General features: G+C 49.9%; 8 protein-coding genes across 8 annotated transcripts; 1 reads left to right on the top strand and 7 right to left on the bottom strand.

The window, feature by feature from the left end:
* Window positions 1-52: 52 nt before the first annotated feature.
* On the bottom strand, window positions 53-4,187 carry PV06_04457 (uncharacterized protein). Its single transcript, XM_016405355.1, has 7 exons — window positions 3,063-4,187; window positions 2,658-3,004; window positions 2,429-2,607; window positions 2,144-2,378; window positions 1,379-2,075; window positions 822-1,324; window positions 53-736 (listed from the first exon to the last, which is right to left on the bottom strand). Exons 1-7 carry the CDS (start codon window positions 3,666-3,668, stop codon window positions 631-633), a joined length of 2,673 nt encoding a protein of 890 aa, XP_016263561.1. The 5' UTR covers window positions 3,669-4,187; the 3' UTR covers window positions 53-630.
* Window positions 58-602, top strand: PV06_04458 (uncharacterized protein; the record flags this gene model as incomplete). The annotated part of the gene is made up of 2 exons (XM_016405356.1): window positions 58-252; window positions 296-602. 2 exons carry the CDS (start codon window positions 58-60, stop codon window positions 404-406), a joined length of 306 nt encoding a protein of 101 aa, XP_016263562.1. The 3' UTR covers window positions 407-602.
* A 35-nt stretch (window positions 4,188-4,222) lies between the features above and the next one.
* Window positions 4,223-4,574, bottom strand: PV06_04456 (uncharacterized protein; the record flags this gene model as incomplete). The annotated part of the gene is made up of 1 exon (XM_016405354.1): window positions 4,223-4,574. The coding sequence occupies one exon, from the start codon at window positions 4,572-4,574 to the stop codon at window positions 4,362-4,364; it is 213 nt and encodes a 70-aa protein (XP_016263560.1). The 3' UTR covers window positions 4,223-4,361.
* Window positions 4,575-4,577: 3 nt separating this feature from the next.
* PV06_04455 (uncharacterized protein) lies at window positions 4,578-6,254 on the bottom strand (the record flags this gene model as incomplete). Its single annotated transcript, XM_016405353.1, has 2 exons — window positions 4,578-4,817; window positions 4,869-6,254. The coding sequence occupies 2 exons, from the start codon at window positions 6,252-6,254 to the stop codon at window positions 4,578-4,580; spliced, it is 1,626 nt and encodes a 541-aa protein (XP_016263559.1).
* A 1,525-nt stretch (window positions 6,255-7,779) lies between these two features.
* Window positions 7,780-9,740, bottom strand: PV06_04454 (uncharacterized protein; the record flags this gene model as incomplete). Its single annotated transcript, XM_016405352.1, has 2 exons — window positions 7,780-8,624; window positions 8,678-9,740. The coding sequence occupies 2 exons, from the start codon at window positions 9,738-9,740 to the stop codon at window positions 7,780-7,782; spliced, it is 1,908 nt and encodes a 635-aa protein (XP_016263558.1).
* Window positions 9,741-10,686: 946 nt separating this feature from the next.
* PV06_04453 (uncharacterized protein) lies at window positions 10,687-12,873 on the bottom strand (the record flags this gene model as incomplete). Its single annotated transcript, XM_016405351.1, has 1 exon — window positions 10,687-12,873. The coding sequence occupies one exon, from the start codon at window positions 12,871-12,873 to the stop codon at window positions 10,687-10,689; it is 2,187 nt and encodes a 728-aa protein (XP_016263557.1).
* A 1,580-nt stretch (window positions 12,874-14,453) lies between these two features.
* PV06_04452 (vacuolar protease A) lies at window positions 14,454-15,749 on the bottom strand (the record flags this gene model as incomplete). Its single annotated transcript, XM_016405350.1, has 3 exons — window positions 14,454-14,523; window positions 14,579-15,449; window positions 15,497-15,749. 3 exons carry the CDS (start codon window positions 15,747-15,749, stop codon window positions 14,454-14,456), a joined length of 1,194 nt encoding a protein of 397 aa, XP_016263556.1.
* A 631-nt stretch (window positions 15,750-16,380) lies between these two features.
* PV06_04451 (uncharacterized protein) lies at window positions 16,381-17,555 on the bottom strand. The gene has a single exon (XM_016405349.1). It carries the CDS (start codon window positions 17,467-17,469, stop codon window positions 16,414-16,416), a length of 1,056 nt encoding a protein of 351 aa, XP_016263555.1. The 5' UTR covers window positions 17,470-17,555; the 3' UTR covers window positions 16,381-16,413.
* Between the last annotated feature and the right edge of the window lie 92 nt (window positions 17,556-17,647).

Here is a 17,647-nt window from a genome sequence, read left to right as displayed (position 1 = left end):
ATTTTGACATTTTTGACCTGCCCGGGCCAAGTCCGACCACGGTCGACAAGGTCAATGATGGTGATGGGGATGAATGAGCATGAGGGTGACCCACCCGATCAGACCTCGACGTTCACCCCCGAACTATACCTGGGCGTCACCCTTCTTCGTCGGGCGGGAGCCTTGCGTCTCGCCGACACTTTTGCAGGACAAGGTGCCGTCGACGGGGTTCCCGTCTTGCTTCGACTGTTGGAAGTGACACCAGCACCCGTAGTAGGTTTGGATGATGAAGGGGTCGGTTTCGCCACCCCATCAGTCAGGTCATCAAGGTCATCAAGATCACGTGGGTCCAGCTCAGACTCGGACCTTTAACAACCACGTCCGTGCCGACAAGCATGACAGGCAGGAGATCAAGGATGAATCGTAATCCCCCGTCTTTTACCCAAAATCCCCCAAGGTTGGCAAAGGGCGAAGGGGAGGGAGAAGGAGGAGCCGGAAAGATCCGAAAGGAAAAGTTTTATCCAAAAAAGTGTGACGCGGAGGGAGAGAAGACGCGCCTTGCCACATGGCCGGACAAAAGACGAGACACAGACGGACAAAGACACAGACACGAGAGATGCCGCTATATAACTTTTCGCCCTGAGACATTAATCATTGGTTGAGACCGTTCGTCTTTACTCGGTCGACTTTCTTCAATATCGCGCCAGTCAGCATCTTCAAGACGTTTCCATCTGCCGGTTCCATATCGACAATGTCCCTGGTGAGTTGTGGAATTAGCCCGATGCCCAGGAAGCAGGACAATTTGATTTCGCGTCGACCCGGAGATGGATTGTAATACTCACATATCTAAACCCAGATTGTCATCGAGCCACTCGAGCTTTTCTCGAGCTTGCTGATCGCTTCCGAAGAAGATGAACTGAATACCGACTTGGGTAGGATCCTTACGATGGAGCTTTAGTGTATCAACAAGTCTTTTAATCGGTGATCTCGCGTTGGAGGTCTCTTCCCAGATCCCGTCGGTAAGCACATAGATGCAGAATGGCTTGGGTTCCTTGGTGCCACGAAACCGGCTCCTGCGTTGTTTCCCATCAATCTTGTCGATATATGTAGTCACCAACCTTTCGAGGCTTTGTCCAATGTCGGATGTGTCTCTTTGAAGGTGGCCAAATACCCTTGTCATCAAGGGTTTCACATTTTTGGAGTTCACGCCTTCCCTGGAAGACGCAAAGTATACATCCATACCGTCATCATCATATCGCTTCAAGAAAGAAGCAAATATGAATGTCAACATCAAGACCTGAGACCAATGTTGTTTCATCGTGGCTGCATCGTCGATGAGAAATACCTGCGGATTTTCATGTCAATCATCACCTAGGCATAGGACCTTGAACAAGCTCACGTGATCTCTGTCGGCAAGTTCGTTCATGTATTTTCTGTGCTCTCGAGGCACCATGTCTCCCATATCGTACTTTTGACAACTGATCCAGAATAACGCTTGGCTGATTGTCATGTGTGGTATCACATCTTTGCTATTCGAGCGACCGGGCGAGGAAAGTGGTGGTGGTGATACATTTGACGAAAAAGAGTTCTCATGGTGATCATTCCCCATGACCGGCGGGTGTTGATCACCCTCACTTGATGAAGGGTTGTCGCGTGTGGACGTGGAAGTCACCTTGCTGTGTACAGAAACTCTATGCGGCTGCGTAGCAGCACTGCCCTCCTTCGAAATCGGAGGACTCTCCTCAATCGTTGTCACCGTTGATAAGGGATCTGCTTTGTCCAAGTAGCTGTCCGCGATATGACTCGAGTGCGCCTTTGGTGGCCTTGCTTGAGATGAACGTTGAGGAATACCTCTTTCTTGGTTCAACTCCCAAGACTGGGTTGTTGAGCTCCGCGATATGATCCTGTGAGGTTCGTGATCGTGCAAGTCCTTCTCCGCCTGTTGTATGATCTTTTTGGCCTTGTAACCTAATTGCACTGCCGTGGGCCGGCCGTCTGCATCGTCAAGCATCTCTTCAACCATTTTCTTGATGACTGGTCTCACCATGAAGTCATCGACTCGCCTGTGCTTGAAAAGTTCGTCGTGTGAATCCTTTCTATGGACTGGTCAGAGATGAACTTCAATGGAAACCATGCTAGAATTGTGGAGGGGAATGCAACGTACACTATTGTCAGCACTCTCTCTTTGTCATGAAAACAGCCCGGATCAAGATGATCGGGAATAGCTTTCGTCACTTCTACACGGCGGTCCCTGTACTTCTGAAGGCCCACCTTGCCTTGAGCTATCCAGTGCGCAAACTCGCTGTAGACACAGCCTAGTGACCAGATGTCGACAGCTTGACCAATACTGCGAGTTGTCAGGTTCTGAGATTCGTCTCCACGATAGCACTCGGGTGCACCTATTGTTCGTTCAGCTTGGTCGGATCTGTGGTATTATAGCGCAACTCACCATATTCGCGCGTTCCTCCGACGTCTCTGCCTGAAATGGCTCCGTTGTAATGGCTCTTCGCCCTGACTTTGACTTTGTGAAAGTGTGCCAAACCCAAGTCTGCAAGCTTGAATTCGAATTCTCCATCGCCTGAGCCACTTGACACCAGTATATTCTCTGGCTTGATATCTTGATGCCAACTGGGAGAAAAAGGTTAGTCCTGGCAGCAAGAGAGATGAGGCGAACGAACCCATTGAACAACGGCGCTGCATTCTGCGACTCCGGCGATGGGATGGTGTGAATTTTGCAAACAGCATCAATGATTCCAAACATGGACTGCCAGAATCTGATAATATCCTCGCCAGTAGTTGGAGCATCAACAGAACTGAAGAAAGTCTCAAGTGAACCATAGTTGGCGTACTCCAGCAAGATGTTCCTAGTGTTTCCATGTGTAAAGCTACCATAGTAGCCTATGAAATGCTTTCCCAGTGCATGAGAGTTTCGAAGATGTATGAATGCCTCTGACTCAGCCTTGTAAAGTTCTTCACTGGCATAGCGCTTCGACCGATATAATTTCAAAACATAGGTATGTGTAGGCTAGGATATGTGTCAGCGGACGCCATTACAACATAAGATCGTGCTCAGGGGAAGATACTTTCCGAGTTATTCCTTTCTCTTCAGTGTCTTTCGTTGGCGGCTGAATTCTATCATATTCCGGATGTAGTGTAACTTTTTGCACGTCCGCCGTCCCATCTTCATCGAGGGCTTCAGTTGTGAGAATCGGCAGAATGTATGAGTCGGGGATGTGCAGATCGTCGTAACCATCTGTAAAGGTGTGGGCACAAAACCGCCATTGCTCTTTGCAGAAGCGATCGTAGAAATCGTCGTTTGGAATGGACGGAAATGCGGGCGGTTTAGTGAGGAACGGGAGTTGGTGGTCGAATAATACTCTATGCCGAAGGAATTCACTAATATATGCTCCTTTCTGTATTCTTATAAGTATCGCAAAGACGGAAGTACAACTAGTGAGGATCGCGGTTGGTGAAACGTTCGTGGGTGCTTCTTCAGGCTCAAACAAGGCCTTGAGAATATCTCGAAGTCGATTTTTGTCTCTGAGATGTTCCCTCAAATCCTTCGTCGGCATAAAGGGGGCGGGATCGCCGACGGCGTCGATGCCATTCACAGAGTTGTCGTCGACCCACTTTATCAAGTCGAGAATGACAGCCTTATGGGTGGGTTGTCGGCGTTGAATAGAAGCCATAGCGCCACTGGTAGACCGAGGAAACCCATGGGCAGTGGAAACAAGTCTAAAACGACAGGAAGGCCAGTAGAGAGGACAGCGTCCGCATGCGCTGGAAGAAGACAGGATGGGTCGAGTTTCATTGTCATCGAGTGCGACAACGCACTTTATCTCTGTTGGAGAGATGCATGAACCTCAGCGAGCTGGCGTCACACAGCCCTGCTATCCTGGCCAGCTAGGCAAGTGATGGTGACTTCGATAAGCAATCAGAGAGATGCTGGCCTTTGCGCCATGCTTGTTCTGGGTTTAGACCAGGCATCGCAGACATGGGTGTCACGAACGAGTGTGGTAATCCACGGTCTTCAGCCTCACCGGCTGTAAGGAGCGAGACTGAAAGCGGCGCTCGGACACTATTTTTGAGTCGTCGTACTGGCGGCGGGGCAAATGCGTCTCGATCCTCTGATCTCCTGCTTCTATGGCAGAAAATGTCGGTCGACGCATAAGCGGCACTTCGAGCGAGATGGAAAGTGCTGTCCAAATGCTTCGCACTCTTGACCGCTGCTAGTTTTGATTCTGTTACGCTTTCCGATCCAGCGGGCTGTCAAAGCTGCAAGAGATAACAAGATTTATATATTGCTCGTCAGATAGGCGCGGGAACGTTCAAAGTATGATGAGCCCGGCCCCGAACGAAACACGTGTTTCGTCAAGCCCTTCCTAGACTGCCGCTTCCGACTTCATGCGCAGTTGCTGCTTGAACTTGGCCACCTTCTCCCTATGGTTGACACACCAGTAGACCGCATACCAGGCCAAGAACGTGAACAACATCATGGGCAAAGAAACGGCTAGAAACAACTTCAATGCTTCTTTTGAGAAGATCTCCTTCGAATGATCGTATTGAACAATATCAGTACTCATCAGGGTCTGCATATTTCAATAAGTATACCGTAACGAGATTCCGGAGACTTGTCGACTCGCAGATATGAAAGTTCCCGGTAGGAAGAAAAGTGTGACCAGAGTGATGATGCGCATGGAAACAGTCTCTTGCTTTGTCTTGACTGCAAGTTCACGCATTTCGTCAGTCATGGATTCCATGTGCTCCGTGGAGGCATGACTCTGCCTGGAGATCAGCTTGATGGCTTCTGTACTTCGCCATTCCAAGATTTGTCCAAGCTAGGTAATATCAGTATGAAGAACCGGAAAGGATTTCTCATCTTTGCTTACCAGATTCTTTCTGTTTGCTAGAAGTGTCACTAGTGTTTCCGATCTAGTATATTGCGAATTGAGATCAAATTGGATGTTCTCAATATGGTTGCAGAATCGAGTTAGACTGCCTCTAGACGCTGGTGAGAGGTTTAAATGCCACTCCGGATGTTCTTGGAGGCTCTGGTAGAAGTTGCGGAGTTGTTCGAGAACCTTCACAGCTGTAGTCTGGACTAGCATGGCTTGTTGAATTTGCTCTTCAATATGCTGAATTTGCTGAAGATCATCGAGTGAAAACCCAACATCCTCGTCTTCTTCTATAACTTCCTTTTTGGTCAATAGCTGGTTTGTACTATTTTCTGACAGTCCAGGAGTTGAGACATGTTCGCTGAGATCTGGGGCGCTCCCTCTTGATCGTTGTGAGGATTGACGGACTGAGCCCCAAGTGCTGATGCGACTAAGGGTTTTGGAAAGTGAGAAGGTGGCTGATCTTGCGGCAGGGTTAATCTTTGCAAGGGCCTGACGTGCGGAGCGAGGAGATCGAGGAGGCTCCACCGCACCGAAGACCTTAACACGCGTGATGTCTTGCACCTTCTGCTCTAGAAAGTTGACATACCATCTCCAGTGCTCGGCTGCCCATTGGCACAAAATGAGGTGAATGCCAAATGAAGAGGCCAGGGCCTCATTTGCGTCCTGGAAGGCGTTGACCTGTGGAAGAGAGGCTGATCGTGTGGCTGACATGATACGATCTTTGATCGTGTCATCAGCTTTGAATACTAGCCAGGTTGACTGGCCAGTTTCAACGTCAATCGTATGAGAGACTGCCAGCTGTTTAATCGACCATGGCCAATTCGGAAGTGATGTGCTGGGCTCAACAGCGCGCAGACTATAGCATAGTTCCAGAACTTGGCCTGACCTCTTTATTCTGGGAACAGCCAGGGCACTGTTCCTCATCGACAGGCGTATGTCGCTTCTGAAACCGCAATACTGGTAGTCATATGGAGCTCCACGACCAAATGAAGCCATGAGATCAATGAATGACGGCATGACTTGATGATAGCTTAAAATTTCGCTCATCATGTCCTTTGTAATATTCAGCCTCTCTGTGGAAGACCCATTGTGTGCGTTGACGAATACAAACCGACATTGAGGGTGAAGTTGGCCTTTTGGTCCTTCGGTTTCAAGGTATGATTCAAGTTCAGATAGGTTGCGTACACATGCATGCCGAAATTGGCCGTCTTCCTGGCACTGCCATAGATTGACGCAGGCTCGGTTTTCGGCCCCAAAGAGTTTTGGTTGTAGCCCCTTGAGTCTGTCATGATACGAAATCAGCACGTGTGCCGATTCCATCGGATGTACAATGCTGAGTGGATACTCTTTTGTCCGGCAGGTGGTGAAGGTGTCCATTGCAAAATGATAGCGACCTGGTCGTGTCACTGGTGCTGATCATAGACTGTTCAGTGTGGCAAGAAAGAGTTGTTGCTGACTAAGTCACCTTATGGAGTTATCTGTTGGCGAATTCAAGTCAACCAGGAAGACAAGCCTCGTCGTGGAGGGCAAGAGATATATAGAATCCCAAGACTATCTTCCGTCGGAGAGAGGTGTGGAGAGATCAGATGCTTGATTGTTGTTGCGTCAAGGCTGTGATATGCTGAGGACTTTCAGCAGGGCAAGGGGCACGAGACAGGAGACGACGAAAGGCGAATATTCAAAGAGAAGGCTGTGGCTTGGGGATTGGCAGATTGCTATGCTTCGATAGATGATGTGGCTAACTTCGAAGGTCATCAATCTTGTCTTTCTCGTCCTATTGCGTGGCGCAGCTTGTGTCAGAAATGCAACAATTTGGGTCACCGGCGCAACAGCCTTGGTACTCACCCGGGTGAGTGGGCGTGAGTACTTGAATTGATACTGATCGTGGACAAGCTAGCTCGGGCATCAGTACTTTATCCAAGGCATATCAAGATGGTTTTGCTTCATAGCCTACCTGTACTTTATAATCACCGGGACCCAAGTTATGTTGTAGCCAGGCAGTTAGCTGTGCCTTGGACAGGCGATAAGCTCGAACTGTTTGCAAAGCCATTGGCGTTTGTAGTTCTTCAGACAACTGCGGTTGCGATGGAGGGAGGCAAGTCGCAAGGCAGACTCGTGAGGCATGGGGGGTTTTGGATCCGGCTGAGCACATGCTCACGGCGCTTTCAGCCGCAAAGGAGGAACACGGGTCTCGTTACACATGGAGGTATGCCAGCTCAGCCACCACATGAGCATCGACCCCTGAACAAAGGCTTGGGGTGATAGGTTGTCTGTCTCGCAGCTGCAAAACCCCGCACGAGGCATGGCCACTCGTGTCCCGGGAAAACAGGAGAGATGTCACACAGGCAGTGATGAAGATGGTGTGATATGCATGCACAAGGATGCAGCACCGGTAAGGTGTCCACGGGAGCTCTCTTGGGTTTGCTACGTGCCGAGGCCGCACCATAAAGGGTTGTAAGATCTTCACTGCCTCGATGGGAATCGAAATTTCAGGTTTCGACTCGCCATCTCGCTGCTGGTCGGCGTTGCAGCCTGACAAGAAGACCTAGACGACATGACTCCTCAAGGGTCGCGAGATTTGGATTCTGTGATACCCAATGGGAATATAGGCAAGGAGCGATCAGATCTAGTCAGCCGTGGGCGCAGGTGTGGACAGAGACAGAGTCAGTAGTAGAGACTGGCAAGGGAAGTTGTTGCTTGTTTGCACTTGGGGGCGGAATGAAGGAAATTGCGGGGGGCGGAAGGAGGCGACAGCCGCCCAGAGTCAGTATACGAGTACGAGTATTTAGTGAAGCTTAGTCAGGATAGGTGCCTAAGGTACCTGGATCTTGAACTCCGTATGAATACTGATACATAGGGTGCTATCTTCCGCCAAATCTCACGTACAATGGTGTTGAAGACATCATCCTGTCTCTGGGATTTGGTTGCTGAAATCGAGCATCGATGAGGGTCTCGACGACGCCATGGTCGATATGGTCCCCGATGGCCAGTCAGCTCGCTCGAGGACAGGCTGGTGTGATGCCAAAGACACTGCCGGGTCATCCTTGTTAAATAACGTATCCATCCACTGGTTGAACCTCTTCCATCGCGTGCGAAGCCGTACTGCCATGCCAAAATCTTGTACTGCCGCCGATTGTTGACAGAGCGTGTCTGTTCCACCAATGCCCTGAAATTGGCTGGTTAAGGAGCCTTTCCGCCTCCTCAACAGATGTCGAATGTCTTTCTCGCTCATGTCTGGCGTGATGGCTTCAGAACCCAGATCCTTTTTTATGGCTTCAACCAAGTCCCAGCTGGAGCGGTATATTCCCCTGCCCTCTGAATTGCGCCACGCGTCCACTGATCTGATGTTATCACCTCGGGGGTGCCTTTGAACGTACAGCCACATTCCATACGTCCCGAGAGCCCATACCACCAAGAGTAAAGTGGTGAGGAATAGTAACAAGAAGGAAACACCCCAATTGTGTGAATGTTTGTACTGACAAGTGCCATGGCCGAGAATGTAATCATAAGAATAAGTTTCGTTTTCAAAGATCCAAAGTGTGGACCTGGACAGCTCGCCGACAGACTTCAGACTTCCTGGGGACGTGGAACGAAAATTGTGTAGGTAGTTCGTAAGTTTCTCGAGAGAAGCAGCCGTATATGAGGTAGTGATGTTCAATGTTGGCGAATTTAGATTGTATTTCGTTCCATTCGAAATGAACGTACTGGACGAATTCAAAGTTCCGTCAGCGCCGTACAGGCCAATATCTGCCAGGAATGTTAGTCGCACCATCGAGCCGAAATTCGAGCAACAAGCTTACACTGAACTGTGCGCCAGAACATGGAACAGTTGGAAGGAACGTATTCGAATGGATCCTCGTCGGTTCCGGATTGGCTGTCTTGGCCGCGTCGACTGTAAGTAGTGGTAGCCTGATTGCTACCAGTATCGTCGTCGTCGGCGTCACTAAAGCCTTGTCGGACGCATGCATCGCCAACGGTGATGAATACTGGCGCAGGCTCACCAATCCGCCACGCATCATGGATAGCGAATTGAACCACTTGGTAATCTGCATAGTTTATCACACGGCCACCACTACCAGCCACGACCGCTTCACTGTTGGTGTTGTATCCTGACATTGCAGAGGCGAGTGACGAAAAGCTGATAACAAACAGGGAGCTGCAGAGAATCCACAGTATACCCAACCTGGACCGCCAGCCACGACAGAGCAAAAGATCTCCAGCTAGTTTCGCCGTGTTGACCAAGCTGGGCGGGACGAAAGCTAAAGCTTCGAATGTGTCGTAGGAGACCGGTGCTTCTCTCATGGCATGGTCCAGATACTGTGATGAGACTTTGAAGGTAGCCCATGCAAGAATAGCTTGGCCTGCTCGTCCGATCATGATATCCCAAACGACATCGATGCATTTGGCGGCTGAAAAGGACATGGTACCCCAAGCGACGTTTATGATGAGGAGACCTGACATGTTCCACAAGCTCAAAGTTGGTCTGTCGTGGAGCGTAAAGTCGCCATCGTAGTTGCAGTGACTGAAAGCATTGGCCCAGTAATCGGTCCTGACGTTGCGCCTCTGGGGTATACTGAGGACCAGCCCGAATACCACGACCGGTAGGGAGAACCCAAGCAGAACGAGGCTGTGTTTTACAATGTCAGACGCTGTAGCAGATGTTGGCAGCCGTGAGCTGTATGTGTGATGCTCAGAATGTGGATCCTTGGACTCATCGAATGTCCACCTCGAACTTGTGCCCTCATCTTGAGTTTTGCCAAACGTCCACCTTCTGGGTGTATTCCAGAAAGATGAGTCCGGGTAAACTGGGCCCTGCGAGGCGTTTTCGGCGCGGTCTGAGGCTGCTTTGGCAATGTCGAACATACTATCTCACAGCTCAGCGTTTGAGCCTGCAGGTACCAGCAACCGAACGGTCATTGCTAACGCATTCCAAGAGCTGGCTGTTGGCTCGTAGCGGAGAGTATGGCAAGTTTTGTGATCTGGTAAAGGGAAAACAATGCTTCAGCCAAGGCCGAGTCGAGAGAGTCTGCTAGACAAGAGGCAGCATTATGGGGAAGGCAAAGACACGGACAATAATCATGGTGCTCCGGAATGTCTAGAATTGCAATCTGCTATTCGTGCGTCGTCGGGGTGGCTGACTTCGCGGACATTGCCCGGTGAGATGTGTAAATCATTGAAATGCTCCGCAAGACCGTCGAGAGGGCGCGGGCCCTTTCGTGCTACTTGCTTTGTTATAAATAAGTCATCAGAACCAACAAGAGTAGAATATGGCATCGGACCTCCGATATGGACGAGGTGGACAAGATCGAGGAGAGAAATACCAGAAGTCAAGCAATAAAAAAGAAGGGCGTGCAAAGGAGCGTTGATGGTATTCGGAACAACATTCTGCCGATGGCTTCGGTAAGACAGGGAAGTCTTACCAAACACAGAATACAATACTTAGCGAGGCATGAATTTCCAAAGGTTGAGGTAGCTGCAAAATACTACTAGGTCTTGGGTATCGAGTTATTGAGGAGATAGGTAGATGTTGACTGTTTTGCGTATCCAGTGGTATCTCGTAGTCCAAAAAAGCCATGCCACGCTAAAAATGTATGGCATTGTCCAGGTCCTCGTACATCTCTCATGGGTTGATTGTACCCTGAAATAATATGCAATGTGTTGTTGTGTCATGGTAATATCCTGAAACCGTGGAATGAGCATCGCTTGTCCCAACGCTTTGCTATGCTCACTGATGACTTTCAACTCGCCCAAAACTCCAGTCAAAAGAATCCAAACTTGTCCTTGTACCAAATGCACTGCTCCACGTCGATCATTCCTCGGTCTCTTTTGGCCTTTCCTCCTCCTCTGCATCAGCCTCCTCAAGCTCTCGCTCCAGCTCTCGAGCCAACTCGTCGTCCGAGTCTTCCTGGTCTTCTTCTTCTCGTTGTTGAGCTTCCTCGACCTGTCTTTGTTCTTCCTTGATCTGTTCTTCTCTTAGTTCGGTATTGGGAGTGTTGGTGCTGTTCGTATCGCGTTCACTACTGGCGTTCGCAACCGTCTTCAAAGCACTCCCTGTTCCATTTTTCTTGACCGTTGATGAATGGTCTGCATCGACTTCTTCATCGCCTTCGTCCCGTCTTCGCTTCATGGAGCGGCGTTCTCGGAAACTCAAGGCAGAACTGACCGAATCGGTATCACTTTCACTTTCGGCGTCGCTGCCCATGAATTCCTTCAGTTCGGCATCAATATCTGCCCATTCATCTTGATTGATGGTAATTGGACTACCGTCGTCAATCATTTCCTCATACTCTCTGTCCTCAGGCGATTCACCATTACCGACATCCAACTTGAGCTTTTTCCTTACCGGCTGGTCGTCCTCGGTGTCTAAGCCGGTAGACTCGCCCTCGGACGAACTGAGAAGAAAATCGCTGGCACCGACGTTGGACCTCTCCAGAAGGTCACCGAGGTCGCTAGAAGTTTCATGACGCTGTTTTCCAGCACCCTCGAGTAAATATGGCCTTTCATCAAGCTTGCGCCACTGCTGCATCGAATCAATCAGCCAAGCCGTGCCCACCACCTTGATGCCGCGTTTGACGGCATGCTTGACTTTCGCAGTGCCCGGACGTGCAGCGACGACATGGGTGACATCACGGGAGATTCTGTCGGTAATTTTGGCGCCAAAGGTCTTTGCCCAGGTGCTGATATCAGCAGTCTGAATGTCGGTCCCAAGAGGGAGCACACCACTGAACACAATGGTGACGTTGGAGAAGACTCTCATCTTCATGGAAGGCATGACTTTTTTGATGTCAGGCACGAACATCAGATCCACTGCATTACTGTGGTCGTCATCGGTAGGAGGAAGGGGTGCCTTTCGCTTTCCGGTAAGCTCAGCTACACGTCCACCCTTTCCACCTAACCGCTTGCGATCATATTCTGCAAAAAAGGCCGAATGGAGTTTCGTCAGACTTGACTCGAGGTGGATAAGCTCCTCATCATCGTTCTTCAGAATGCTGTGACGCGCTTTGTGTTTCGATGCTCCCGAACCCCCTTCTGATGACTCCGATGATTCACTAGAGTCGGATTCGGTAGATTGAGGCGCCGCAAGTTCGCCATTGGCGGCGGCTGCTTCTGCCTCATCTTTCTCATCCTGTTCCAACTGCATCTTGAGGAGGGGTTTGTCTTCGAGCTGCGAATGAATGATCTCTTCTTGTCCCTTGGTCTGCATTTCACGAACTGTTGGGTCATCACCGCCACTCATGGCCATGAACTGTTCCAGCGCTGAGGTTCCCTCCTGAATACTGGAGGTTCCGTCTTCGGCAAATCCATTAGATTGGTCGGGCTGATTTTCGTCGTTATCTGCGCCACCGTCCTCGGTCGGCAATCTATTCTCCACCTTCGGCGTGCTCTGGATTTCCTGTTTCCTGGGCAGGAAGCTGGAATTGATATCACCAATACCCACAAAGAAATCAAACGGGGTGACTCTGACTAGGTTGGCACTCCATTTCCACACGTCTCCTCTATCGTCGATAATGACAACCATTTTTGTGTCTACCGGAAACAATCTTTCAAGATTCTTTGCAACCATGCTGCCACTCTCGTCTCGACTCAAGATTCGGTCGCCGAAGTACGTTCGGTCCGGGTCGACTATATTGGCAATCTGTTGCGCATACTGCCGCGTACCCATGGTATAGATGTGCAGCTCATATAGCCGAGCGATATGTTGTAGAAAGTCTTCCAGCCCGGGCCTTAGCTTGATATAGTACCAGCAACCCCGCATGCCTGGTCCGTCGTCGACAAGCTGAAATGAGCGAACGTCCTTGACTGCATCGTAGTTGGGGTTTTCTGGATCTTTCATCCATTCTGCTATAGTGGGATCGACGGCAGCGTGAATAATTGTCTGGTCGAGATCCACCACAAGTGAGAGCTTCCGAGAGGACAATAGACGGCGCTTTGCCTCTTCATCTATTTTACTTGCTTCTTCCTTACTGATGGTCAGATGTTGTGTGTCGTGGGCCATGCGGATGGGCGCGCGGTCAGTGTCGCTTGTGTCGCTACCTGCTTGAACACTAGAAGCTGTTCAGGTGGGATCTCGTACATGTTTGGATCTCACAGCACTTACGTGGTCATATCTTTTCCGCAGTTGGTACACATGCCCTGGAATTGCACCTCATGTGGACACTCCTCTTCAATTTCACAGATGTCCACGCTGCGCGGCGCATTAGCGATCAACTCTAGTAATTTGACGCGATACATACGGATGGGTCAAAACATCGCCTTCCCACACTCGCCATCCCTTGATCGTACCTTCAAGGGTGCTGGGGAAATGTGTGACAAGCTTCCTCTCCACCTCTTGCTCTTCGTCACCATAGCGAGTGCCTTCTTTGACTTTGGCCGTGTAGGAGTAGAGGAATAGGTCATCGTTGCGAGCGAGGTACTCTCCTACCCGTTTCTCGACTTTTGTGATGGTGAGCGGGTAATGGAGGTTTTTAGGGAGTCGTAAGAGCATGCCGGACGAGATGTTAGTGTTAGGTACATTGACCAAAGCATGTAGCCGGAAGCGCAGTCAAGGTCTGAGGGAACCGGCAGTAGGAAACCTGTGTGGCAGAGCGGCCAGCAGGGCAATGAGTAACGCGCGGAGGGAATTGTTTGTTCGTGAGGGGAAGCGAAGGGATCGGATGGATAATGGAGGAGCTCAATGCAAGGGAGCTGCGCTATGGTCGAGCAAAGGTGAGGAGGGGAAAGATCGTTGGCAGAGCACTAGGTATGTAACTTGAGCGGTGGGAGGACACTCTCGCAGTTGAAGCGCCACACTTGGCCCTGGATCTGGAGATGGAAGTCTGGAGATCAGGAATCCAGAGAATGCGACGCGATATTTACGTTGTACGAGTACCAGGAGGGTGAGCAATAATAATAATATAAGGAAAGCAAGATAGGTATGCAGCAAGTAGATGCAGTAATGTAGTTTAGTGGCTGAGGCTTTTGCTATGCGGTGCTTGCTCCAACAAAGCCATGTGGATTTCGTGCGGGATGGACGGTCTTCTTTATGCGTCTACGACTTAACAGTGGCCAGTCCAGACTCAATGGGACCACTTTGTACGAGTACTGCACCTACATACAGTACGAGGTACTGCAGGATAAGTCAACTACTGTACAGTAGGTCAGTCAAGTTGCTCTAGGTACACCTTACCTCAGCTATCCGTACTCCGGCCTTCCCAGTCCAAGACAAAATCACTAGCCCGCTCAATGTGGCTGTCACCACACAAAGAAGCTACCCACGGTCACGAGACTCACCCCCCTCCCATCGAACCACGTCACACCAACTGCCATAATGAATCTAAAATGCGTGAATAATCAAGACGATGAGGGCATGAGGAGTCATGAGAACAACAGATTGTATTTTGGCCGACCATTCCAGATCTACCCCTGGGAGAGCCTTGAAGCAAGTTTTCCATCGCCAGGAGGACTATTTCCTATATACTTCCAAGGAAACAGAATTGACGGAGATTGATAATACAAGGAGGATTAATGACGGATTGTGGCCAACGCCGAAATACCACTTTGGGCTTGCAGAATCGATGTATCGCAAAACGTCACCGCTTACTTGGCCTGTGCCAAGGCAACAGCATTATTGCCCAGATCGTACACACTGTACCACTTGCGCAGGAAGCTACAGAGAATCAGTATCGGGATCGGATACAGATGAGGGAAAGAGAAGGACTTACCTGTCACCGAGGATAGCCAATGGCCCAGTAGGAGCTGGGAAGTCCATGCCCATGAAGCTGCTGATGCAAGAACCTTGGACTTCAAGGATGTAATCGTAGGCCGTAATGGAGAAGTTGTAGCCGCTGAGAGTAAAGCTGATGTCTGGAAGAGAGTCACGCTTGTCGCACTCTACGGTATATTGTCCGTTGAATCCCTTCTTGGCCCCAAGTTCGCGGTTGAGCAGCTCCGCGAGGGTTGTGGGAAGGGCAATCAGGGAAGTACCAGTGTCGAGGATGACTCCGGTGTTGTCGAGATCAGCAGTCTCCTTGCCAAAGCTGATGGAGTCAAGGTTGACCTCCCAGTAAGCCTTGCGGCGGAGTGGGATCTTAACCATCTTGCCGGTGTAGTGGCTCTTGTCAATGCCGCCAAAGGTAGCCTCTGACTCAGTGCCATCATCAGTGTTGCCTAGGTAGAAAGCGAAGACAGGTTCGTCGAGCAACTTCTGGTCGATCATGTTATAGAACGGTGGGGGGATGTGGTTGACAGAAATGGTGTCGTATCCGAGACCCAAAATACCATCGAATCTGCCAAAAGCGAAGGCCAATCCAGGCTCGCTAGTGGCCTCACCAAAGAGTTGGTCCTTAATCTTCAAGTCACCGATGCGTAGAACATCTTGGGAGATGAAGCCAGCCACCTCGCCGGATCCATAGCGGATGCCAAAGTCTGATCCGTTCTTCTTGTATGTAGAGGACGCTGAGGAATCATATTTCTGGTGGAGATAACAGGCAATCGAGCCACAAGATTGGCTGGGGACCCAGAGATTGGAAGATCCGGTATCGAGGACAACCTTGAACTCTTGAGGCGGGGTTCCCAGTGCAATGGTGCTGAAATCTGCTGACGGTTAACCTGGCATCCAAAGACCGAGATAGCATGCTTACATTGAGCATTCAAAAAGTTCTCCACAGGGACATCGTGAGGACCATCGGGATGGATCGAGGTCTCTCTAAAGATGTCTTCAGAAGGACCTCCCATGATCTTCTGAGTGTACTTGTGTCGGAGAGCTCGCATGTGGTCACCAATGTTGGCAGCGCTGAGCTGCTCCTCCAACGGCACCTTTTGGAGCTTCATGCGGTGCATGCCAGCATTGGCAGCACCCAGCAGGGTGGCTGCGACAACAAGACCAGACTTCATGATGCCAACCAGTGGATAATGAAGAAGGAAATAGAAAGATGGAACTGTTTGTTGATGCGAATGATGAAGAGGAAGAGTCGACAGATTGAGGAGTTGGGTGGCAGCCTGCAGCGCAGGTGACGAATGACGACTGCTTCGGGCGATTGGATAGTTCGCTAGTACTTAAAGCGTTAGTCTGCTGTTGCTGCGGAACAAGGCCCTTTGGAGTAAGGTAAGGCGATGTGGAAGTCCAGGCTAGTGTGGCATACTAGATATCAATTTGGTTAGAGTCGGATATATATTGTTCCTGTCAATGACTTCATCCCGTTTATGCACGGCAAAGCCTCGAACAGTGCACCAAGTCTTTGAAAAGCACTCGCCTCTTTGCTTTCAACTATGCTCAGCATACTCCGTAATGTTAATACTAATGCTACGGACAGGATATAGGATTTCTCACCACTGGTGATACATGGCTTGTTCTTCGTCTCTACGAAAGCGGCAGTCTGCCCAGCCATCTCGTCCGTGACCCCAGCCACGTGGATTACTCTACGCAATCACCATTACGGCATATTTGCAAGCGGTCATGACAATATTGGGAACTATCGTGTTCTTGAAGCTTGGTTGTTGACTAGGACTTCCAAATTATTCTGTTGGAACCAAAAATATCCCACGTGCTCGGTCTTGTTTATTCGCTATCAGAGCTACTCGTGGACTCATCACTGCTGTCACTGCCACTACTTGAAGTTGAATCCTCAACCCTGTCTGCCTCTTTGCCACTGTCGCTTTCATTCTCACTATCGCTCTCGCTCTCGCTCTCATTGTCGCTGTCGCTGCTCGAGCTAGAACTCGAGCTGTCATACTCGACCACCACTGTTCTATTTTTCCTCTTCTTTGGTTTGGGCTTTTCTCCTTCGGCTCTGGCATCGGAACCCAGGCTGTCAAGCAAGAGCTGGGGGCGTGGTCGCTGCTGAATCCACTGTCGAAGATGTTCGTTCTGATCATCGAAACTACCATCTTCTGATGCCTGAAGCATGTCTCTGAATCGTTTCTGGAAATCACGATCTGCTGTGGTTTGACTGCTTATGCCTTCATCGTCTGATCGCGCGCGTAGTGTCTCGAGACAAGTATTTTCGAGCCTTTCCCTAGCACCGATGCCTTTTAACCCATGTAGATACCTTGCTAGAGCAACATCGTAGTCTCTAGGTACATCCTCCTCCGACAATGCGTGTTTCAAGATCCATATTTCTCTTGTTTTGTTGAATTTCCAGGTCGGTCGAGAGGTATGATACTGACTCAGATATTCCAAAGCTGGATTGATTCTTGGAGCTGAGGCTTGTCGAGCGCGAGAAGAATCTTTTCGCGGCCTCTTCTCCTTCTTTTGCTTTGTCGCGGGCGATTTCTCCACGTCGGCTATCTTTTGGCTGGGTGAAGATGTGCTGGTTACAAGGTCGGGTGGTGCATCAAGAGAGAATGACACTTTCTTTTTCAGTTTCTTGTTCTGTGGCTTTGGGCTTTTGAAGCTTGACTGAATGGCTCCATTTGTCGATTCGCTCTTTGTGGATTCTTCGCGAATCGGCGAAAATTTTCTTTTCTTTCGAGGTTGCTCAAGCAGACTTTCTTGAGCATGTTCAAGAGAGCCGACGCCGTTGCCATTCATCTTGATCGGAGGCTCAGAGCTTTCTTGTGAATGCTTGAGCTTTAAGCCCAGTTTCTTCCAGGCTGGGACCACTGGCTGTTGCATTTTTGCGAAGCTAATTCTGTTGCTTGACAGATAGTCGCTACCACACTCTTTGTGTGTGTACAAATCTTGTCCAACAGACCTCTAATTTCCAAATCGTAGTGTTCAAAAGTTCAGGCTCACTGGCGTGAAAAGTCCGGTGTCGTATGGGGAAAAAAAGTTGCTGTGGCTCAGGTGGCTC

The sequence above is a fragment of the Exophiala oligosperma genome, assembly GCF_000835515.1.
Source record: "Exophiala oligosperma strain CBS 72588 unplaced genomic scaffold supercont1.4, whole genome shotgun sequence".
Taxonomy (NCBI): Eukaryota; Fungi; Ascomycota; class Eurotiomycetes; order Chaetothyriales; family Herpotrichiellaceae; genus Exophiala; species Exophiala oligosperma.
This window is presented reverse-complemented; position numbering and strand designations above follow the sequence as displayed.